At 46.4% G+C, this 25116-nt stretch overlaps 1 protein-coding gene across 1 annotated transcript in view; it reads left to right on the forward strand.

Moving 5' to 3' along the window:
* The window catches only part of SLC25A26 (solute carrier family 25 member 26), an 85110-nt gene that overhangs the window by 55975 nt on the left and 4019 nt on the right, over positions 1–25116 (forward strand). The window contains exons 6-9 of the mRNA XM_032193851.1: positions 2993–3037; positions 13687–13756; positions 21457–21521; positions 22942–23015. Of these exons, the coding sequence (XP_032049742.1) occupies positions 2993–3037; positions 13687–13756; positions 21457–21521; positions 22942–23015 (254 nt within the window). The remainder of the gene's footprint in view (positions 1–2992; positions 3038–13686; positions 13757–21456; positions 21522–22941; positions 23016–25116) is intronic.

The following is a 25116-nucleotide window of genomic DNA, read 5'->3' on the forward strand; positions in this document are numbered from 1 at the left end:
CTGCCTGGCAGGGTGTGATTCTCTTCATTGCTGAAGAGCTTTTCTTTTTAAAAGCAAAAAGGAATCAAATGGCAAACGCTGTAAATGTTCGGACTGAGAAGAGCCTCGAAACGAGCCATTTTGTCACGTCCATCATAGAGGAATAAGGGATGAAAGGCATCCGAGGGATTTTCGGTTGTTGGATTCGTTCCCCTCGCAGAGATATTTCTTTTTGCATATATTAATCCTGCTTTTGGGTGTGGGCTGTTTAGTCTGGTTTCTTAGGGAAACAAGGCTTATGCAAGCAGGGTGGATGCACGCACCGACACCAGCAGCGCGCGGCTCATGCCTTCCTGCGTGCCCTTGGATGTGTCAGCCACAGAAATGGGGCAGAGAGAGCGGCACATCAATTTAGCTTCCTTTAAGCTTCTTGAAAATAGGCGTGCAAGGGGAGAAGAGAAGGGATGGAGAACATCTCCTGCTGGGGTCTTCTTGGCCAAGGTGCCTCTTTGTCTTTGCTCGTGGTGCTTCTTTGCTCATTTCTTTCGGGTTTTCAAATTCTACTGAAATGTGATTTATGAATGGTTAGCTGCTGATCCTGCCAGCAGTTCAGGAGGCAGCCCCGTAGCTGTGCAGATCCCACTGACCTCCATCCGAAACCTTCCCAGGCATTTTGGAAGCCTGCAGCTTGTGGGGCACACAGGGAGGTGAAACCGATAATCCCCGTCCGGTTCTGATCCCCAGAGCAGGACACAGCAAACAAACGCCGCTGATGGCAGAAATCAAACAGCGGTCCTGAACAACTCTTCTCTCTGACTGAAATGCTTCTAGCTAGCTCTGCAGATAAAAAGGAGGTTCTGTCAAAAAGCCTCTCTTGTCTTATTAACAGCTGCATAATTTTATCACTCGTTTTCAAGTATGAAAAAGCAAAACTTTGAGACTGCATTTGAAAGCTTGTTTTGTTGGGTGTACAGCTGGATATAGAGCATTTCCTTTTCTCCCTTTTAACAAATTTGAAGCAAATGTAGTGGGTATTGTTTCTCTTTTTTCTGTTTTTTGGCCTAGATAATAGAATATTCTGTTGCTTTTCATTTTGCATGGCAAGGAAATCATGCCATTTAACTCCAAATCAGCAGTGATGCAGCAGCATGCGGATATACATACATCTTCTCATAAATATATTACCACACATTACTGTCAAATAGCTGGACTTTTTCACCCAGTATTAAAAACGAAATTTAATTGCTACACTAGAGTTTCAAGGCCCTGATAAATAAGAGCCATGTCTGACCTTTATTGTGGGGGTTTTGAGCTGCCACCAGGGATATTGCTCATTGTTCAAGATGACAAACTTCCTCTGAGATTTCAGTTTGTCAGCTCAATGTACAGCAATGACATTGATTTCTTCTCACTGCCATTTCCTGCCTGAATAGATAACAAATTTTCTGTGGCAGGTGTCTGTCAAGCTTAGTTTTGCCTGGCAGATTAACTTAATAGACTCATTTATTAATCATTAGTTGCAACACAGTGAAGGAGACAATACTCCTTAACTCCTGTGTTGTTAAATAGCTGTACCACTTCAGATTCCTTTGTGAAGCTTGAGTTTAGATTTAATAAGCTGTTCGTTTCTCTGTAATGAGTGGCTTTAACCTGACATTACTCATCTTACAAAGAGCAAAGATGTGTGTGTTAACTATGACCCACTTTGACTGCCTTCTACTTTTTATGGCAAAAGGTGTGTGAGTGCTTTCTGAGGCTAATAAAATGATGCATGAATGACAAACCGAAAGAAGGGAGGAAACTAACTCAGCGTGCATCACATTTGGGGAAGGAAGATGCACACAGGAGAAGAAACTAGATGTTTGGAAGAAGGTTTGAAAGTGGGGCTGACTGCCTGTTGAAGCAGAGCAGGTACTGCATGAGCATTGAGCAGGGGGCAAACCAGACTTGCAGTTAAAGCTGTAGGGCAGTTCTGGCGTGAGCTGGTATTGTCACAGGGACTTCTTCCTCTGAAAAGTCTTGAGATGGGCATCCCGGGCTGGAGGTAGTAAAGGCAGAGTCAGTGCCAGAGATGGATTTTGGATGGATATCAGGGTGGTGAGCAGGAGGAAGAGCCAGAAGAGCCCAGGTGGGAGAATAGAGGAGAAGGAAGCTATATGGAAATGCAAAACACCGAAAAGTGATTTCTCCTGCTGCAAGGATTCACTCTGACCATGTAGAAAACGCAACTCATTGCATGTGTTGGCCCTCCACAGCCTACAGAACTGAGGGAGAAGGATGTTTGCTTGAGTTGGTTCACAAGACGTTTATCAGGGCAAAATCTATAACAGAGCTGGAAATGCACGGGCACTGCTGGGGACACACGGCAGAAGGAATGAGCTTAGGTAGAGGTAAAGGGTGTTGGACAGAAGAGCCTCGTCTGTGCACTGATAAGAAGGGAAACATCAAGCTTCTCCCTTTGGGCTTTGGTTGGGATTGCCACCTCTTCTCTACCTGCTTTTAATTCTCAAGGGAGCGTCTTAATATGAGATCACGGGGAGATGTTCAGAAAAGTTTCCCTCTGCAGCTGATACCCGACCTGCAAAGCCCTGGTTAGAGCACAGCTCTTTTCAGCTCAGCGTTTGTGAGAGTGTTACTGAAGATGGGTTTTTGACAGGCTGTGTTCCTGGCCTTGGGAGCGTGTTACTTGAACCATCCTTATGGCTTTCTTGGCTGAGCATCAAACCGAGAATGTCCCTGCACTAGATCATACTGCTTATTGCTCTTCTAGGCCACCCTGGTAACAATACATTAACCTCTCAGCAGGGAATGTGATAAACAAAGTAAAACTGCTTTAGTGAAACCAGTCGTTTAATGGCAGCCGACATAAAGTGTCCTTAAAGATTTGCAAATGTAATAAGCTGCAGTTCCCTGAGTGAACAATAACTGTTCCTAATTTAGCCAGGCAAGGAACACGCCAACCTCATTTGCTTTCGTAACGTTGTGTTGTTGTTGTTTTTTCCCACCTCTGCAGATTCCTTTCTCTCTGGTACAATTTCCCCTCTGGGAGGCCTTAAAGGTAAGTCCTCTTCAATGATACAAATATAAGTTACGCAACTCACAAAGACTGTCCACGGTAGCTTATTTAACTTGATTATCGCAATTATGGGCACATCCAAGAATCAATAAGCATGTGCCACCCTACCTGTTCATGTGATCGTTTGCTTGGATATTTGAAAAATAACAGGGAACACCTAACCATCGATACATGCCATGCAGTCTACGTTTTACTCCCTGGCGTGCCAGAAGTCGTATTTGCTGCCCAAGCTATTTTTGTTGATTGCAGTAGAGTGGGAACTATCGGTGTTGTGTGATTTATTTTATTTTATTCTGGTTTTATTTTAACTGTTCTAGTGTTTCACTCTTCAAGGTAACAGGAAATTGCAAACGATACAGAGCAGACTGATGGAACCTGTTTCTGTGGAGAGGGAGAAACTCTCAGTACATCACTGACACACTATTTTGATTGACTGTATATACATTATTTCAAAGGTCATTTAAAGAAGGTGTCAATTGGATGATATTTTAATAGCACAGCCTTTCAGAACGATGCACTGTTCTCCCACCAGCTGCTTGCTTTGTTTATCATGTACAGTCACTGTGTATTTTTCTGAGCATGGAGTTGAATTTGAAGTTGTGTAATTTCTTTATTCTTCTGGTTTTCCTTTTAAATGGTGATACTGGTGTGGTCCTCACTGCAGAATGATGAGGGAAAGTCGGGGCCTTTTAGCTGCTTTGAGATCCTGGGTTGGAAACACAGAAAATTACAGCAGATCACTAAAAGCATTGTAGCAAAATACAGAATTTTTAAGAGGGAAGCTGGAAAGAGAGTCGTGTTCTTCCTGATAAAGGTGCTGGACTCCCGAGAAAGCCCGGCACTGAGACCCAAACTGGGAAGGAGTACTGGGAAGGATGGGAGCTGGCGGTGCTCTTCCTTGCTCCTTGCTGCTTTCATTTAGGAAGCAATGCCGATGTTCTCCTCAGTCTTTGTATGCCTGTCTGGGACCCCAGCTTGCCCCCTCATTTGTGTCAGTGGCTGGGGTGGTTCTGAGCCCACACTGGGACCGTGAGCATCTAGAGGTTTCAGGAAGGCAAATTAAAGGGGAGTCCACAGGTAGGAGAAGCCTGATATCCATCGAGAGCTTTCATATAACGGAGCTGTAAGTTGCTGTGGGCTCTGCAGGTGCTCCATGAGCTCAGCCTGCTGCAGTGTCTGGGTATCATCCCCTTGTGCAGGGTAGCTTTGGCTGCCTTATTAGGAATCTGTTTTCCTGCCAGTGTCTAGGAACAGCTTTGTGTAAACTCTTCGGAGCGATGCTGGCATGACCCCCAATTGTCAGTGCAGCAGCCTCCGCTGGGAGCTAGAGATGGCAGTACTTAAAGAGAAAAAGTGCAGCGTTCTCTCCAAAACCACATAAAACAGCACCATAGTGGAGTTGTTTTCAGAACACAAAGTTGTTTTAACTAATGTCCGTGTAGCTGCAGCTCTAAAATGTATTGTTTAAATTTCAGGTTAAAGAAGACAGTCTGAATATAGCTGGCTCCAGGAGGGAGTCCCTTAGGATGAGAGGCATCAGGTTTAATCTAAAGAGGTCGGTGCAGGTTTGAAAAGAAACAAAACTGGTTTAGTTTGCTCTTTGGACCGGTTGCAATATATTCTTCTGCCTGTGGAACCAAGAGCAGAAATCTGCAGAAATCAATCTTGCATGCTTCAGTCACTTTGGCTTAGCACATGGAGAGAGCTCAAGGTTTGTCACATCAAAGCTAGGCAGTGGTGGCAGCTCTTAAAAAAAAATTTACTGTGGCAGTAAAACAAAGGAGGAAAATCATGATGGCCCCAGCAGCTGGCAAGATGTGGCTGGTAGCATCAAGAGCAGTGTGATTCAGCACAGGGCTTCTCCTGGGTGCTTTGAAGGGAGCATGAAGAGACAGGAATTGAGAAGCAATAATAGTGCAGAGGACGAGGCAAAAGGTGCAAAGCCTAAATATACCAGAGTTAGGTAAAGTTGTTGGTTACTTAATGTCTGAGGGACTTCTCTGCACTATAGCAATGGGGTTACTTGAGAAAGTAAATGCAGGAGTAGCTGTGTGTGCATGATGTGTGCGGGTCATCCCGCAGAGGAGAACAGAACAAGTGCTGTGGCTGGGTGACTTTAAAGCCATTAATACAAAATTACACAAACTGGTGGATGACAGGCTCAGTCTTAGAACTCCCCAAGCAAGCTAGTAACCATAAAAATGATGAAAATTATCTTTCCATTGTAAAGTTAGTGGAGCACGTGGAAGAACAGTTTTCTTTTCCTTCACATATGTGCTGGCTAAGGCCAGCAGCAGGGTGTTAAGCTTAAAGAAGCTTAATAAAGGCTTTGTAGGCAGCAAATCAGGTGTTCCTGTATCTCATCTTCTCTATCTGCATTGCTCTAGGCTGCTGTGGTTACTCTTTTTGCTTCCAGCTGGCTTTAGCCACGTAGTTTACATGCACAGTTTTCTTGTGCCTATGAATGTGGGCCAGCTGCCCCATGTGAGAGTAAACTTGCATGCCCTGCACTGGTGGGAAGTAAGGTAGGAGAGGGAGAGAGGGCTGTGGGGTCACCGAACCATCAGGCTGGTTATGCTGTTGGTGCTGACAAAGGGGTATATATATATAGAGAGAGAGAGGTAGCATCCACTGCTGTAAAACATGCTTAACATCCTTTCCCATCCCATTTCTTCATTTTTTCATATTTCTACTTAGGTAAAGACTACTGATAAAAAAACAAAGGGGAGAAGGAAACTGTACTATGACATGTCAGATGTAGAAACAGACATTGTCATTCTCTGTTAGAGTGAGTTGTGTAGTGCTGATCTGTCTCGTAATCCCAAGCTGTACAGCTAAAATAATTTTTAAGTCTTAAAGTTCAGGAAAAGAAGAGGGGTTTTAAGAATCATTCACACTATGTTAAACCAGCCCTTGGAGGAACACCATGGCCAGTTACCACTGTAGCAGTTTGGTCAAATATAAGTTATTTTAGGGGGCATCTTGCAGAAATACAGGGCACCTGTTTATTTATTTATTTTCCCAACAAAATAGGGTTTAAAACAAACTTGCAAAATAGAGCACTGCTGGTTAGTTTTGAGTCGAGCAACATCTTGCCCCAAATGCCTCCTATTTATGGCTGAGTGGAAATGATCAGCTCCCTAGGAGAACAATGCTGCGTGTAAGACAAACCCTTCTCAGGTGGAATGAGACTCAGTCCTCTTGGGTTTTATATTTCTGCCTGCTGGCTGCACTTCAGAGCCACAAAGAACTGCGCCAGTGCAGCTGTAAATGAAGAATGCTCCCTTTATAGACCAAATGTATCGTACGTCTGAAGCAAAGGCTCTGGCAGTTGGTGAGGAGGGAAGGAACAGGCGGGACGGGAGGACACAGGTCTCAAATGAGACTTGGAAAGTAAGGTTTGACTAGTTCTTTACTAGTTCGTTTGGTTGGGTTTTGTTTTAAGGAGGGAGAACAAACCCAGTATCCTGGGAAGCTTTTGACTTTTTCATCAGACATCCAGTTCTGAGATGAGACACTTGCAGGTTGCTAAAACTTCATAACATCAGGGTCAGGCTGACTTCACCCTGCCGAATGCTGCTCCTGCACAGGCAGCCCCTCTGGGAGGGCTGTCAAAGGCGGTGCTGCTCAGCGGCCCTGCGAGGCAAGATAAAAATCTCGCACTGACTGTGCTGAAGGTGGTGGTATGGCTTTTCTGGCACTGGACGGAGCCAGGATTTCCCTTTTAGTCTCAGTGCTGGGCAAAACCCAAAGCTCTCAGACTTTCTGCAGCTCTAGTGAACTCGCATGGTTTTTGTCACTGGCTTTAGCCATAAGGTAATTTTCTCAAATCTCTAAATCTCCCAAATTGACAGGTGTTTTACAAAGCCATGTATTTGGTTGCACCTTGAGAGGCAAGAGCTGGAGAGAGGGAGCCGAGATGCATGGGCAGCTCTCTCTTGTGGGATTTTTTAATGACTGCACTGGCATGTGATAGCTGTGTAAGACCCTGAACAAGCAGAGGAATGCTTTGATGGCTTCAGGCAGAGAACTGTTTGCAGAGTACAGACGGGCACATTTCCACCCTGTGAAATAAGCAGGACATGGCAATAAAGGGAACGGGGAGAGTCCAGCCGCTCTGAATCTGAGCGGTAGCAGGAGGGTGGTTGGGTCAGAGCCCTTGTGTTGTTCCCAAACTGCTTTCTGGGTGGAGAGAAGTCTTGGGATTGGGCTTGCATCTCCTGAGGTCCCTTGTTTTCTGTCCGGGTTCAGCTGCCACCCAAGGCACCTGTGCTGGGAGTCAGCAAAGATTAGGAAATCTGGTGTTCAGTATAGGATGTGAACAACTCTGGTGGCAAGGTGGGCTCAGCCCTGCTCATCACTGTCCGTGCAGACAGACCTTGGAGGAAGCCGTGCGAGGACTGCTCAGTGGGTTTTCTGTGAGGGCAAGGACTCTGATCGTGGCTGAGCTCATTGCACCTGATTTGTAAAGTTACTAAGAATGAAAAGTTTACAGAATGCTTCTCCCCGGGCAGCTGGGGTCCTTGGCTGTAATACGTGTTTATAACTCCACCACTGAAAGAATAAACCACATGCTATTTCCCTCCTAAAATTTACAATCAAATCTGGTGCCATTTAACAGAATCAGTAGAAAACAGAGGAATGTAGCCAAAGTGGGCCTAAAATGGCTTTCCCGGCTCTATGGGAAGGTGACAACTTTCCTTTTTTTTTCCTGGAGGAGCAGCTGAGTGTTTCTTTTCTGCGGCGTTCAGCTGCATGTAGGTCAAGAGTAAATGAAACCCAGGCCCGGCTTTAAACCCATTTCCTTGCAGGCAGCGTAGTAAGTGTTCTACCATGCCTCGCTCCGTCTTTGAGTAACGATCGGGCGGATTTAGGGATTAAGTCCTAATCGTTAAATAACGCTAATGTGTCTGCCATTTGCTTAGGTGCTGTATCAGGAAAACAGATTTCCACGGCAGCGTTTCAAGGCGTGATGTAACTTGCAGCCAATGCGGCGTGTGCATGCCATTAGCATAACGGCTGCATTTTTCTCACAAAAGAACAATGTACCCAACAGCTGTTCAGCAAACAGCCCCCGCTTTATTAGTGGCACAATAAGTGTCATTCACACAGTCTTTAAGCGCAGCCGAAGGAATGCTATGCACCATCTGCACCGAAGAGAAAGAAACAAATGCAATCCTCACTCAGAGCGCTGCAGACACGTTTGGGAAAGTCAGATGGCCTCGGATCATCAATGCAGCATTTAAAACATAGAAATAAAACAGGCTTGTGCAGTGTGTAGATACAGAGCCAGATTGTGATGCTCTTGGTCATGCCTAGACCACAAGCAGCTCTCTACAAGTTGGAGCTTGCCAATGATGTTTGGGGACATTTAGTAGAATATAGAAACAATCGATGCGAAGAGCTCACCATTTGACTCAGACGCTTTGTTCTTGCTGCAGAAGCTTAAAAACCCCTTATAATTCTTCCATGTAATTTATTCACCCAGGCCTGCATGAAATCCACATTTACTAGCAGGTAGTAGCGGTGCATATGCTCAAGGAAAGCTGGCCTAGCTTTGAAGTGATTTCTTAGAGTTGCATTTTCCTTCCCAGCCACATAGATGGCCCTTTGTGCCATGGAAACTGAGTGTGGCTGGTATATTATGTTCTGCCTTGCCATGGGAACAGTGTTTCGAAGACATTTTATTTAACCAGGCTTTTAGCACATCCATTTTGATTTACATCCAAATGGGTCGCAGACATCAATGCAGTATTATATGGGGAGAGAAAGGGAATGAAACGCTTTTAACATGAAAAATATGCTGTTGCGTGTAGGCCAACTTTTGTTCTCTTTCTCTCAATTTATCTAGGATTTGGGTGGGTTTAATTCTAGGGCCAAATTCAGTACTGGCGTAAGTGAGTACAGCTCCATTAGTGTGAAAGGAGTCTCAACATTTATATCAACAGTTAACTTAGATCATTGAATTTTTCCCATGTTTGGGCTTGCATGTTTCCTGCGTGATTAATATACACATGTACTGCACATGTGCTGCACATATGCGCATAAAAATTCACTGGAGATGGCATTTGTCTCTGTGCTTTTTGATTTTACGTCTAGAAATTGCAATCTGCTTACGAATTTCTGCTTCTCCTACAGCTAATGTGCCACGCATCTGTAAGGACCAGCCATGCAGAATGCCACATTGCAAATAAAATACCTAGCAGCAAAGGCAAGCGTGAAAATGCTTTCCTTCCTCAGTCTGCAGGACTGCACATAGGCACAAATCAACGTGATTAATTCCGAGAGATAACTCCCCCTCCTGTTATCATAAAGTTGAACACTCGTTGAACAGAGGGGTGCAGAGAAATACTACAGATGCGTATCATCGGAGCAAGTTGTAATATTTACTCAGCTGCAGGCCTCGAGTTTAGAGCACGCCATGAGGCCTGCTTGCCTCTTAGCGTCTGAGGAATAGTAAAGTCAAGGCAGAGATGTCTCGATGTCTGCAATGCCTCTTGCAGCATTTGGGATATTGTTCTGGTCACCAGGTTTCAGAGAGAGATGCAAGTGGTGTCCTGTCCTAGTATCACCATAGCTAAGGTGTCCTGAATATAGACTGAGACCCAACGGTGTTGTGAGCACGAAGCCTTTGAAGGCTGATCTTTGCCCCAAACTTTTACCACAAACATAAGGCAGAGATGACAGATGTGCCCAGGTAAGGAGTTCTGGAGAGAGTAAAAAGTTATTGGCCATCTTGTGGCCAGGTGTCCTCAACAGATGAGCAGCCTTGTCGGTGCCACATGTTCGGGGGCACCATATAATTCCCCCTGTGTTTAAAGGAGATGGTAAACTTGCTTTTTTTTATTCATTTTTATTTTTATTTTTATTTGGATTGAAAGGTCTTTGATATATCCTAAGAGGGACTTTTTCCAATGTGATTTATGCCCAGCAAAACGGGGTGTCTGTTGTATTCTCTATATCAAAAGAGCTAAATAATGTTTGTGGTGAGAGGCGGAGGGTGCCGGCTTCTGAGACAGTGTGTAACGGGATCATTAGGAAGAAAAGTGAGGCATGGCTCACGTATAAAACTGGACCCTTCTCTGCAAACGTTATCCCTGTGCAGAACTGGAGCTCTGCATTCAGGCTTCCCGCCGAGGCCGATCCCTCGAGGACACAGCCGCTGTATTGCTTTACATGGCGTGGCAACGCACAGCGAGATTTACATATATATCACAGAAACGTGTTTACAAAAAAATTAGCATGTGATTGAGCTGGGAAGCTGCAGAGGGCCCCAACTGTATGAGTTTCCATGCGCTTCAGCCAGAAGATTTATTTCCAATTTGTTATTCATAAGGGAAGAGCGAGAGATTGGGATGGGGTCCTTTGAAGTGGAAAACAAAGTCTTCTATTCAGCCTTCAGCTTAATAGAATACACATGACACAGGCTTGGCATGGCGGCCTGCTTTCATGTAATGTGCTCCTTGTCATTTGGCTTTCCTAGGCTGCGAAAGCTGGTGGGAAGGGGAATGGCCCTGGAAAAGCCCCGTTATCTCCTGCCGCCTGCAGGAGTAGTGTGGTGTCGTCAGGTCGGAGCTGGCTGGTGGTGACGAAAGCAGGCCGACCAAGGCATTGCGGTGTGCTGCAAGCGGCTCCCAGTTTGTGTTTCGTGTTCAGAGGGCACGTGTCAAAAAAGCAGCGTAATATCGAGGCTATTGTGGGACTTGGGCAGGCGCTTTGGCCTCCTCAGAGGCCCCGAGCGGGGAGCACGGCTGGCGCTGTGACGCGGGGCCGTGGCTTCATCACGCTGGTGGGGAGGTGACCGAGGGGAAGCTGCTCTGCGCCAGTGCACCAGCCAGGATGGTGGGGAGCGAGCCAGGCAGTGCTGCAAATAACCAGCAATCCGTCAGCAGCCAGCGGTTTGGGGATAGGTGTGTTAGCCATGTATTTCTCCTCAGGAACGAGGCCAACAAGGCCTGGTTTCGGCAGTGCTGTTATTACCTGTATCCACAGCCTGCAATAGCTCTGTGTTGCCCTGTGGTAGTGGTATCAGTACGGTGCTCGGTGCAGCTCCAAGGCAAATGTTTTTGAAGACGTTACCAGCCCAACTTACCGTAAAGCCCTGTCAATTAATGCTCTGTGGACTGAGAGAGAAAACATGCGTGACCTTCAGCACGTCAGCTTGGCCCGCGGTGCGAGCGTGGTTAGCAGGAATTTGGAGCAGAGACCTGCCAGGCCTCTTGGCCTCGTGACACTTGTTCCTCACGGCTTCCCTCTCTCTCCCTGCTTCTCTCTCGCTCTTCTGCATATTCAGGTTTGGAGCTCTGGGTGAATCACCGAAATCAGAGATGGAAAGAAATGCATGAAGTCATCTCGTCCTGCCCCTGCCAATGCAGGATTATTCCCCACAGTACAGTCTCGAGTGCCTTCTCCAGTCTATTTTTAAATGACTCAGAGGAGAGGGCTTTCCTCTCCTCCCTGGGGAGGCTGGCTCTGCTGTTCAATAGACCTCACTGTTGGGGAATTTTCTTCCTGTTCTCTAGCCTCAGATCTCCTTTTCCCTAATTTAATTGAACTGTTCCTGGCTCCACCCTTCTAAATAATTTTCCATGTTGCATGACTCTTGCAAATACCTATTGTCAATTTGCAGGCATAACGGATGGGAATTCAGCACAGTTTGCCTTGCTTGGCAGAGGCTCTTTGTACAGAACCATACTGGGAAGCCAGGCTTTATCAAAAACTAGGTTTCAGAAGCACATGCCAACAAATAAGAAAGACGATTTACAACTCTTTGGACAATACCATTGACACAAAACCCCATCAGGACTGAGAACAGGCTTCAGAATGTCTATATTGATGCGCTTGTTTTCTGTTCGTCCTTCAGCAGATCTTGCGTAGTGGTTTTTGCCTAAGAGAAGAAACTGTTGGGAGTTCTCAGGTTGAGTTATGGATGTGTGTGTTTGGAGAACGTTTAATGAAAAAATACAGCGATTCTGTTTTTGTCAAGTGGCTGCAGCAGTTACGTTTCTAAACCCTGGCTTTCAACTTGAGGTTTCTTAAGTGCTTTTAGTGTTGGGAGAATGGGTTTTGAAGATGGGATTTATGCTTTGACAGTACCTAGACGCTTTGGAGCAGAGCACCCTTTGTCTCAGGGGGCATGTGTCCTTCTTCTGTCAGGACTGACTTGCAAGAAATCTGCGTGTCCAAAGGGTGGAAGTTATTCCAGAAAAACATCTCATGGGTTTGAAGAATTATGAATCCCTATTTACTTATTTATGAGATGAAAATCAGTTTCTGCTGTGGGTGACAGCAGAATAGGAACTCATACTGAAAACACCAGGAAGAAGAATGGCTAGCATTAAAGAGACTGAAATCCCTTTAGTGCTTTCGTAAAGCAGAGCTGCAGCTATTTAGCTGTGGCAGGATACCAAACAACATTGTGGCTGGCCATTGTTGCTTGAACAGTTTGATTTTTAAAACATTCAACTGAAATATAACCACCAGCCAAGTTGGAAGAAGCGAGTCACAAGGACAGTGTGTTAAATGAAGAGTCAGCAAATGAAGGAAATGAGCACTCGTGCCCCAGTGGAGCGTGGCTGTATTGCAGACCAGGAGCCCGAGAGCAGCATCTCAGCCTCCAAAGCTATCAGGTTGCTTTCAGGAAAGTTTTATAGTATAGGAGTAATACGGATTTAAAAAGAATGAGATAGCGCCGCAGCTATAAAATAAAATTATTGATTTCTCTGTGGTAGGCCTCAAAGGGCCATGGAACCCATCCCTTTTTGCTAAGCACTGTTCCTGACTTCATAAGACAGAAATCTCTCCTCCAGAGCATTTCAGGAGATGGAAGAGGGTGATGAGGTGAAGGGAGGAGGAGAGAACAATGTGACTGTAGCTGGCATCATCACAGATCTTCCCAGCAAGCTTTGGCCCTTGCTGCTGATCTCAATCAGAGTCCTCAAACTGCATGTTTGACATGATCCTTACTGCTTGTGTTTTGGAAGACACCGTTCTTGGTGGTGTGTTTAAGTGATGCTGTGAGTTCAACGGATCGGAGCACGGTGTGTGGGAGCGGTGGCAAGGAGGAGGGTGTGTGGTCTCCAAAGACGCCAAGCGAAAAACAGACACACCTGCTTCCGAATGCAGCGGGAGCGATAAGAGTAATTTCTTAATGATGGCTTCTTCGGGGAGGGGCTGGGTTACGAAAGGCAGGGGAGCAAATGGGATTTGTGTCCAACAGGGCTGGGGGCTGCTCACCCCACACGGGGGTGTTTGGTACTGGGCTGACCTGATGCTGGTTCTTGCATGCTGCCCCCCTGGCTAAGTGTTTTGCTTTGCACCGTTTTATCTGCCAAAAAGAAAATAATTTCACAAAATATTTGCAAAGTTGCATGGCCACAGGCTTAAATGCATACATATGAAACCCCTGAAAGCAATTTGCTTCAAGCTCTCCTCAGTTCCAGACATCTTTCTCACTCCATCTGCTTGTTCAAGTACACAAGTTCCTTGGGAAAAATCACTTATTACATCACTGAAAAATGCCACAAAAATAGCTTTTCACTTAAGTTCCCATCCTCGGAGCTAACTCACATGGGGATCAGATAGATTCAAACATTTAATAACTTTTTATTTTCCTTTCTCTTTAAACACAGGATCTCTGGTCATGGAAGCAGGGTCACGTGGTGGATTCTTGGCAGTCAGCAGTCTGTGGAGCTTTTGCAGGTGCAAAGGATTATATGTTACACTGGGAAAGACTAAAGAAGAAAGGGAAAAATGTGCAAATCTATTAAGTATAGCAGAACAACATTCCTTTGTAATTCAAGTTTGTTTAGAAGAAAACGGATCCAGTTGTTGTTTGGAAGTAGGGAAGTCAGCAAAGGAAAGGGAAGAAAAAAAAAAGGCTCAAACAGGGTGTCTGTTTGAAAGACAACCAATTTGTTTTTGACAAATTTCTGTTATTTAAAAACCAGGGGCCTGTCAGTCAGGCTTTGCGATTATTTCAAAGTTGATTTGTAAAATCCTCATCCAGGAGAAAACTTTGCTTGGGTGCGGGTTTGTGCAGCTGTCTGCTCTGAGCAGCTCCCCAGGGCTTGAAGTGATTGCAGCGAGAGGCCGTGATTCACCATTCATGTGACAGCTCTGACAGCCATGTAGATTAACTAGAGTCAGGAGAGCAGAGGCTAGCACTGCACAGCCTGGAGGCAAAAGCCTTCCACAGCAAAAAAACAGAGGACGAAACATCTGGGCAATCTCCAGACACTACAGCAAGAATAAAGAGTGGCAGAACACAATACTGCACTATTTATTACCAAACAAGCCAAAAGTTAATTGAATTCTTCGGTAGGCTTCTTGCTTGATTTGAGCCTACTGTAGTTTTTTCCAAAAAAAAAAAAAAAAAAGTTGGGGGGGCAATTAATGACTCATCAGTATAGCTGACAAGTTAAAGGGAGGAGAGACTCAACTGTCTTAACAGAGAAAACAGATTAGTAGTTAAGAGATGGATAGCCAGAGCGTCTCCCCAAGGAGCTAAAATACATTTTGAGATTCCAAACCAGTAACAGAATATGTGGAAAAAATAAATCCTGCTTAAACAGAAATTATAACATTTCTTGAAATAGAGATTATCAAAAGCAAAGCTTGTTCTTTGATGACTTGTAAAATCAGAGCCATTACATCGTATGTAATTTTTAAAAATAAGCTCTGTTAGGGGAATTGAAGTATTAATAGCAACAGGATTCCAGCAGAGGCTGAGGCTTCATTTTGATAGGCAGTGTAACGACACAGCAGAGAGAGGATTTGTGGCTCTAACTGCACTCCGTTCAGTAGATCAGTCATGCAAGCAGCCTGGGAATGGTTTAGGTAGGGTTGATTCTGCTTTGGGGCAGAGAGGATATTTTAGATGATCTGTGGTGTGTCCAGCTGTGTTTTCTATGTTTATGTGATATGAAGGGAGTTTTTGTTCTGCTTAAATTTTGGTCTCCTTTTGGATTTTACACTGACTTAGTCAAATCAGTGCAAGCAAAATCAGAGCACTTGAGTTGAAGCAGATCGTTCATTTCTGTTTGGAAACAAAACAAGCCATCAGGCTAAAAATGCTTTAAAATGCAATCTGTATGTCTGCAGGTGTGATAGGAGATCATTAATTTAGTTCTGCTGATTTCTTTACAGTCAGATTGATACAAAAACTGTGTTCAGGCACGTTCAGAGAGCTGGAGAGGTTATCTGATTTACCCAAGGCCCTGTGGAGTAATTTCCTGAAGTCCAATTTGGTGCCTCAGTTGGAAACCTAGCCCGGTGCCTCTGTTTCCTCCTGTGTATGTCTTGATTCTGACCAGTTGTGCTTGAACTTGCTGCTGTTTGATGGATGGTTGGTAGCGTCTGCTCGCTTTCCAGCAGGAATATTGCAGAGGGAGCTTCCAGGGGCGCAGTCGTGCACAAGCACTTCGCTGCCTTTGGGGAGCCCTGACACTGGGTGCTCGAGGAGACCCCAGGTCCCGAAGTAGCCCAGAGGCTTCCAGGTTCGTGCTCAGGTGGTTCATGCTCAGCCCTGACTTTGTAGGCTCAATTCCCAAAGCAGGAATCTGTGCAGACCTGCAGTCCTGATTTGTAGCTCGTGATGTAGCTGGTGATGATACATTCTGTAGGCTATCCTTCCAGCTTCACTTTCTCCAGCCTGGTTTTCCTTCTTTGTTCTCTCCTTCCCCATTCTTGCCTTTTCACCAGGAGCATTTTAAACTCCCTCTCTGGTGTGTCCTTTGAGGGCCTGCTTCAAAGCTCATGAGATTAAACGTTTTCTGGACCAGAACCTTACCTTTTGGTCTCCGTTCCCTCCCTCAGCAGACACACAACAGGCAGGACCTGTATTGATCTAACCCAGCGCTGTGTCCATTCTGTTTTACCGAAAATATTCAGCTCCATTGCTGAGCGTTGGAGGTGGAAAAATAATTTCCTGCTTTCTGAGGAATGGTTTCCACAGTTAAAAACAATTAACTACCTACCTGGAGCTTCGGATGAGGGAAGCGAAACCAGACCAAGCTCTTTATCCTTTTTTTTTCCACCCCAAAACAAAAATCAGAATGCCAGCAGTACTCAGTGAAGAAAACAGGCTGTGTGTGCATCTGAATGATTTAAAATCATCACGTTATAAACCTCAAAAGGAGAAGATTATCCAAAAAAACAACTTTTAAACAGAGATGCTATCAAATGCCACCATGGTAGCAGTGGGATGGAGAAACCACACAGACATGCTTTTCTCCTGTGCTCTTTGCTTGAATTCAATACTTTCTAAAAATATGTTAGAGGTCCTGAGGGGCAGGGTAATAAGCTGAAACAAACTGAAAGAGAAGTCCTGTTTGGCTTCCCTTTAGGGCTCTCGCACACATACATACATGTGTCTGTGTGTCGGTTAGTTCCTAGCTAAATCATAATTGATTATTTGGCGAGGACAGAACAAAGAGTAACAATATATTGAATTCCATCCCCAGCGCCTGTGAAATAACAGCGATTTCAGCCAAAGTGCTGCCAGAGGCCCGACTCCTCCTCGTTGAGCACACATGTGTCAGATGTATGTATGTGATCCGTGGGCTTTTTATAGAAACCTAATAGGCGCGAGCATAAATATCAGAGATCTGGAACCCTCCCTGTCTCATCTGTTAATAATTTAATCCCTGGAGGCCTTGTCCAGCTTTATCATCGTCTTTGGTGTCTTAACCGGAGGAGATGTTTGGAGCAGTCAGGGAGTGAGAGAAGGAGGTATGCGAGCAGTGGGGAGGAACCCAAGGGTAGATCCGTGGTATATTTTAGGCCTGAGGTTTGGAACCAGAGCTTGCCTGGTGTCTGAGCTGTTTGGGTACCAGCCCAGGATTTGGCAGGCAGGAGGCAGGTGAGAGAAACATGTCCCCACTCTCATTGCTCTTGATGCTCGAGCCATCCTGGGGCTCAGGTTGCCTGGCTAGACCACTGCGACCCAACCCTGCTCTGTGCCAGGGCACGCTGTCCCAAAGGGGCCTCCGGGTGGCTTTCCAGCAGCTCCTGCTCATCAAAGCACCATTTAATGTGGTTGAAAACTGTCCCTGCTAAAGACACCTCCTTTTTCTCCCTAGTGTTAAAAAAAAAAGTGTGGCTTGCTGTTAATAATTTATGCCCTGTGGTGAAAAAGTCCCAGGGACTGGAGGTGCAAGCCTAGTGCATAATAAAGCACGAACGGGAGCTTTTTGCACATTAACAGGGAGGGCGTCCCATCACTTTTGTTCTCACCTAATTGGCTGTGACAAGATTACACGCCGTGTCTAAAAGCCTGTTTATAGCTCTGGATAAATTTTTGAGCAGTTCTCAAGATCCCCCTTCAGTGCCTTCTTGGATGGGGCTTCTCAGCCGGAGCTGGTTAAATCCCCGGAGGAGCAGTGCCTTGCCTCTTGGTACCTCTGCTGGTTTTTCTTGGGTCACTTTGCTCTGCCCTTGGCAGGTGGCAGTGCTGCAGGAATAAAGGACCTGGAACAGCTTCTTAAAATCGACCTAATGTCGATATAATGCAACTTCAAATAAAAAACAGTTGATTGAAGAGTTCTAGGAAAAAAAAAAAAAAAGGTAAAGTCTTGAAAAAAGTTCTGAAAAAGTTAATTAGGCAGTCAGTCAGTGTCAGGTGTTGTGAGGGGTAGTGAGTAGTTCGTGTTAGACCACTGTTATGTGAGAATTTGGGATTTAATCCTAAATCAGCAATGAAGACAGGCAATAATACAACTCAATCAGCATTTTTTTTTCATTCTCCCAAGGTGGGCTGATTCAAACAAATACATTTTAATTCTCAGACTCAAGTTCCTACCTCTTGAGACAAGCCTGGCCTCCGGGACAGGACTGGTGTTCAGATGAGGGTGCCGGGGTCCAGCAAGGTGACAGAAACCTGTGAGGCCTGGCCAGAAGGGTTCCTTGGTCCCTTCAGAAAGGGTGAGGAAAAATTGCAATGATACCAAAAAAAAAAAAGATACAGGAGCTGAAGAATAACTTGTCTTCCTCCCTTCTTAGGATTTTACTTGCGGAGTGTCCCAAGGAGCCAGGGGGGCATTTCCCTGTGGTAGCAGGAAATTCAGCAGGAGCCACCTTACCGCTAGGACCTCGGGTTATTTATTGTTCTCGAGTGAAGTATTTCATTCTGTTCTGATGCTTCTCGATTTTGATTTGCATGTGACAGCTAAAAAGGAAATGCCAACAGGAACCTAGGGGAATATCTTAGTCTCCAAGGCTCCTTGTTCCTATTGCCAAATCTAGGGAAATTGCTCTCTTTGCTTGGCCTCAGCACAGGGACTGTCTGTCTCTAGCACTTCCATCAAGAGCTGGTCAGTGGGAAAGTGTGACTAGCAGGGGGATTTTCTGTTTAACACCCTGCACTTGGTAAATTTGGGGCCGTTCAGCTGAGATGTGTGAATATACAGCATCCCTTGTAACTTCTTGGGAGACAGGCAATGAATTTTCCAGTAGCATGGAGTTTTATTTTCCCAACAGAGGAGTTTGTCACTCTGCTAGGAGTATTAACAAGCCAAGAGCCTTTTCCCATGTGCAAATCCATCTTTATGCCTACTTGCTGAACCCAAACCACCGACAGATCCTCCTAGGGCAGGGCATAAAAGGAGCCTTCTCCAGGAGCGAGCAGGTGAGTCAGTCCGCCCGCCTGGGCACGGGCTGCCTCTGGAGGTGCCTTTCTGTCAGCTCTGCAGAGGGAGAATGATTGGGAGCATCAGGGTGGATGTGTTTGGACCGTGTCTGTCCCCCTGATACTTTGACACCTGTTTTTTTCCGCTTGCTGAGCGGACTCCAGCCTTGTGTGGCAACTCTTGAAGAATTTGGTGACAGCAGGACTAGGCTAAATCAGTAACAGGGCAGGTAAAGATCTTTTGGCCCTACTGAGTATTGGACAGGCCAGTGCACAGCGCTGCTGTTTTGATTGAGTAGACTCTGGCTGTACTCGTTTGGATTTGTTTTATTAGTTTGATGCTTGGAAGCCGTCAGATTGTATGCTGAATTTCCCACCTAGGGCAGGTGGGACGGCACAGTACGCGCTAGCACTGCAGCCTGTCCCGGGATCTCCATGCAGTAGCATTGAAGAGCTCATTCTAAAATTACTTTGGACATTTAGGGTTAAGACTGGAGGAAATTAATTTTTCAGACTTGTTGCCTGCACTGAAATGTCGTTCCCAACAAACGCCAGCTTTAATCTGGTGTTTTTGTCAGGCATATGCAAACTTGCATTTAATTTAGCTGCTATCCTGCTGCTTGTTGTGCTTATGAAGCATTTTATTGTTGCTGTTGTCTTTCTAAATTGATTGGTAAATCTGTACCAAATACTTCCCAGTGATGGAAAAAGAAACATAGAGATGTTAATAACAAAAGAGTCTGAGACATCCAGATGTTAGCTGGGGAAAAATGAAAACCAACCAGGCTTGCTGAAGGCGTTGGGCTGCGAGTGCTGGGGAACGTCGTATCCGCAGGAATTGGTTGTTCTGATCACTCCATCAATGAAGATCAAAGCTTCTGCTAATGAGAGACCTTCAGGAGTGAGTGCCTAAAAAATTAACAGGGTCTGATAAGGGAAATTAGCTGTCACCTCCGCAGCCGAGCGATGCTTTGAGATCTCTGCCCGATACAGGCCCAACAGCCTCGTGGTTCGCTGCGGGCGAAGGAAGGACGTCTGCATCCAAACTTGTAAATCCCCACTCTTTTCCATGGAGGTTATTTTTACTGCTCTAAAAATACTTTGCTGACATGAGTACCAAGTTCCTAACCCGATCGTTCTCTCCAAGCCTTTGGGTCATTTAGTCAAAAACTGGCTCACAATGAAAAGATTCGTGACCTTAAAGGAGGTCCAAGAACGGGCTGGAATTTACTTTAACTTGCTCATAGTTTCTGCTTTGGTTTCTTAAACACAACCCATTTTTTCTGCCTTTTCATGAGGTATCACTGCTAGAAAGCTTCCGGCAGGGTGAAGCTGATGGGCTGACCTTACAGGAGCCGAAGCTGCTGCTCCAAGCTGGGCTTGGGTGGTTCAGGAGCTTCCCTGCTCCTCTTGTTTGAGATCCAAGGGATTGCACATCTGCCTCACTGTGCCCTGAGCTGTCCTGGGACGTTCCTCAATGAGCTGTCAGAAGTCACCCCGGGGTGCCAGCTGGCCTCTCCCCATCTGACATAAAGCAGGGTTTTCAGGTGTTACAGCCAAGGTAACAGAAAGAGATGCAGGTAGAATCACCAGCCGGTGGGGAAGAGAGGTTTTTTTCATTACTTGACAGATGTTAGAAGAAATGCTTTCCCCCTTCCCGTCCCAAGAAAAGAAGGATCAATTTTTCTACATTCCGTAGAACAATTTTTTTGGAGCAAAAAAAACAGATTATTTTTAGCTTATTCCCTGGGCACGCTATAGGCTTCAGCCCTTGGAATCGCTTTGTTCCCTGCTGCAGCAGATACAGGGTTTATCCAAGCTCCAGGGGAAAAAAATAGGAGGGAACAAGCGAGACAAATTTCAGAACGAGTCTCTCTTTTTCTTCCCTCCTTTTGTCCCTTTTCTCTCTTTGCTTACCACTGTGCTGCTCCAGCATTTTAAGTTCCTTTCTCTTTGTCTGTGCCACAACATGAATTACTTGCTTGGGATATTGTGAAGAGAGGAGGGACAGCTCAGAGTTAATTTTAGGATGGTGAAATAAGGCAAAGGGAATAAGAGCCTGGGAGAAAAACCAGCAAAGCTGGTCCCTAGGTAGCATGAGAGGCCAAGCTGTACCCACAGGGTTAAAATACGGAGAAATAGACACACACATTTGCGGGTGAGACATGCACATGGATAAGCTTAAGATTTCTGGCTTTTGGGAAGAAAGCCACAGCTGAGCTGGCTGCTCTGAGTGAAAGTAATGAGCTCCAAGGGTGACGTTTGGGAGTGATTAGAGAGAATAAAAATGCCTTTGAGGAGAAGATGGCACTTGTGGCAGCAGCCTCCTGACAGTTCCCGAGATCTGCGGGCAGACTCACCTTGTTGTTCTCCAAAATGCAGCTGATCTTCGTTGGGGATGAGCTCTGTCCAGAGCTGTGCCTTGTCTCATTTTCCTTGAGGCAGAATCCCAGGTCTAACAGCTGCCATTCACACCTGATCTCTCTTCTGCCTGCAGCCTGCAATGCCCTGCAGCATGAGTGCTGCAGACACAGAGCATCTTCCTTGCTCACTCTTTCTAAAATTTGAATGGTCAGGCTTTAGTTCTCCAGGCAGAGCACAGCAGGCTGGGCTGCACTCACCTTCACCAAATGTACCTGGACTCTGCCCCTAGGAAACGTGCCGGAGGCATTAATAACGCAGCAGTGTTGGCCACAGCCATGGGAATTACAGGGAGGGTGTCGTTCCTACTCAGCCAACAATGTCTCACTTGTGTTTCGTGTTTTGGTTTGCTCAGGTGGATTTGCAGCTGCCGTCACCACGCCTCTCGACGTAGCGAAGACGAGAATTATGTTGGCAAAGGTAAGAGTGGAGGAGAGCAGCAGACATGCCAGGGGAATGGTCGTAGCAGAAAGAAATCCAGCACCTAGTAATAATGACTTCAGCTCTTGTCCTTTAAGACAGATGCAAGCAGGTACCACACGCAGAATTAATGAAATTGTGTTAATTTCCTTGAATTCCTCTTCTGCTCCCTTCCCAAAGGAGCTCTCTGAGAAGGGCCTGCACTTGTGCTGGACTCGAGGCTTCCAGGGTTTTACGCAACGACACCCAAAGTTAAACATCCCACCAGGAATTTGTTCCTGTGTTGTTTTGTTAATGGTTGTGTGTGTGTGGTTTTTGAGGACAGCTCGGCACTGGATTTTCTGTCTGAAAATTTCAAACCACAGAGATCATGGTGGCTTAGTTCTGCCAGCCAAAGCAGAAGGACAATTGCTTGTAAGACTAATACCTTTAGTAAGCAGTTAAGTTGCCAGTAAATCTACTATCCCCATCGTTCTTACTGACCCAGAGCAGAGCTAAGCAGCCACGCAGCTAAAAGCCCTCAGTGGGTGGATGTTCCTAACGTCCTTCCCTGCCCTGAAAAGAGACGTTGTGTTGGCAGGGGTCAGGCATCCTGGGGTGTGTGAGGATGGTTTTTACCCTGTGGCTCACATCTTTCAGTGAAGGGCTGTTTATTCTCCATGACACGTACCCTGTCAGCTGAGTCACACACAGCTGTGCACACCTCGGTGTGTTGTGACTCCGGCGTTGTACCTGGTGCAGCTTCTTTGCCTCTGGGCAGCATCAGTGATAAAATTCTAAGAACTGGGTTTCGTTTGTGTCTGCTGCTGTCCTCAGCAACCAGGTCAGCACTGGCAGGGGGGTGATGGTGCCTTGGGATGTTCTGAGACCATTCCAGCAGCATCTATTATTCGTCACTGCACGCTAACCAGATCACACATGTAATGTAATTGCCCTGGTGTTTGTCCTGTTTTTTACCCAAGGTAATTTCCCCATGCAAAACACCACTCGTGTTTTTTTAACCATTACTTGTAATTTGTATTTTTTAAGTTAATCCCAGGCTGCTAACATTTGGGTTTGAAGTCAGTGAGTAGTGAAGTCAATTGTTGGTGCTTTTCGAGTGTGTTTTTATTAACGTCTTAGTCCAGAGTCAGCTGCTGGACGTAGAGCAGAGTGTAGTGCAGAGGAGACTGGAGCCCCAGTCCTGTAATTAACCCGCTCTGTGACCTTGGAGTGGTTATTTTGTTCTTCTGTGCCTACTTTTCCCTTTCTGCCCTCTGCCTCATTGCTGGAGACAGTGAGCTTTAGCCTGTGCCAGGAGACCCAGACCGTTAGGACCCCTGTAGCTGCTGCAAGGTGGCACTAAGCAGGGACACACAGCTCGGTAAATAACCAAACCTCTCTGGCAACAATTTTCAGACTCTGCTGTTTTTTGGTGCAGGCTGGTTCCGCCACGGCTAGCGGGAACGTGCTGGCTGCCCTCGGAGGCATCTGGAGGACACAGGGACTGTCGGGGTAAGGCCACGCTGAAGCAGCACAGCTCAGGGCTTGTCTCTCTGCCTGTGGGGAGGGGAGGGAGAGGATGGGGCAGTCTGCTTGTATTTAAACGATGTCACACAGGAAAGATTTTTAACTCAGGGCCAGGGAGCACCCCTCAGGTAGGCACAAACTGTGCTGGGTCAGGCTGAGGTCTCTCCGGTCCGGTATCCTCTCTTTAGCAGCAGCTGGGAGCAGTGTCCATGGAGGAGCACAGAAATGGTGTTATTTTTTTATATTTCCCTGGTAGAGCCTCTAAGGCTAGCTCCAGACTTCTGAGGCGAAGGTGGCTTTGTGTTCAATAACCCGTGATGGACTTACCTCCATCAACACGTGTGTTGTGCACAGCAATGTGGGGCTGTACGCCAGGAGCACTCCCAGCCTGGCCGGGCAGTAGCTCAGCACCAGAAGTGCCTCCTGCAGGGACAGGAGCTGCAGGGAGGCTGGACACATCTCTTTCAGCTCGAGCTCAAAGAATCAATCTGAGCAGCCCCAGAGCAGCTTTCCAGCTGCTTTCCTGCGGTCACTGGCGTGTAGAAATGTTGGTCTGGGTTTCTGCTGACTAGTATGAGAAGTTGGGGTGATGCTGATCCAATCTCTCACCTGCCCTGCTTTACTCAATTCTGAGAATGAGAATCACTCTCCTGACCTTGGAGCAGTGTCGTGAAAAAAAAATAAATCCTTTTCAAGTGTTTGTAGAACATTTTGAGAGCTTTTGAAGAAGGTGTCAGGGGCTTATAAATTATTATTAGGTTTTACAGGCACCTGCTTCGTTTCTGTTCCCCTGCCCTCTTAGAGTGCAAGTCAGGGTGCCTGTTGGCCTCTCGCAGGGAGCACACACAGCGTGACACCTTCACTGCAGCCAGCTCAGGCTCCTCCAGTCCACGAGGTGTGGTTGTGCTTCCTTTGGTGGGGCCCGTGTCCCACCTGCCCTGGGGCTGGAAGAGAAATGAAGGGTTTTGGAACCCTTCCTTGGTGCTTTTCCCTGTCATTTTTAAAGGCTTTTCATCCTCTTGGTGTGGCCGATGCTCTCGGGGTGCTGCTGTGATGTTTGTGAACTGCTGCTGGAAGCAGCGCGTACAGTCTGGCGTGGTGGGAGAGGGCTTTCTCCTCACATCTGATCTCTGCTCCCACGGCTAATAAAAGTTCAGCCCTCTTTCTCCACATGTGGGAAGTAATTCAAAACAAATTGCAGGAAGTTCTGGACACTCAGTGCAGGAAGCCGTCCAGCTGCGTGCCCCCAGCAGCCCGCATGGAGAGCTGGGCTCTCGGGTTTGCTCCTCGAGGTGCCCCGTCTCTGGACGAGCTTCAGGTCCTCCTGGTGGGCTCCAGGACTTGGTTTCAGGGGGGCTGAGAGAAGCGAGGCCGCTTGTGCTACCGCTGGAAGTCGAGCACCAAAGGGCATAAACAGGCAGGGGGTCGGCTGGGGAAGTAGAGGGCAGAAAATGCATGTTTGGGTTCCTTTCAGGGTGTTTCAGCAGTGCCCTTTTCTAAACGGCCCCAAATTAAACTCTGCCTAAAGATAGTACCCGGGGCCTGGGACCAAAGGGAAGGCAACGCAATCGAAATCAAAACAATAAGTGATCTGGAGAAGGAAAACGTAAAGTAGGCCAAGCTGCGTCAGCTACAAGGAAAAGGAAGAAAGTCTTGGGAAAAATAAACGCTGAGACTGCCATGCCTGCTGCCAATTATAAATCTATTAATCAAAAACAATAAAAATGTCAGGCTTTTTTGGCTAGTTGCAACACGATTTGATTTACGGCGTCTCTAATAAATCTAGTATTTGAAGAGGAGGAATTCTAGGGGCAGAAAGATGCATTGCTTATTGCCACCTTATTAAAACCAGAGCGCGGGGCTCGGCTTCCTGTTTTGCACCTAGTAAATCCCCCTGCTTCACGCCGCGAGGCCCGCTCTGTGCCGGGACAGCCTGCAGGACACGGAGCAGGGATGAGGTGGACGGATCCGTGTGGCTCTTCGCTCTCACCAGCAGGGTGATGGAGCCCTCCCACCACTGCAGGTTGCAGCTTTTCCGACTGCTTTTCGTGCAAGGGGCCAGCGGGAAAAAAAATAGAAAAAAATT

This window comes from Aythya fuligula, chromosome 10 (assembly GCF_009819795.1).
Source record: "Aythya fuligula isolate bAytFul2 chromosome 10, bAytFul2.pri, whole genome shotgun sequence".
NCBI classification, from domain to species: domain Eukaryota; kingdom Metazoa; phylum Chordata; class Aves; order Anseriformes; family Anatidae; genus Aythya; species Aythya fuligula.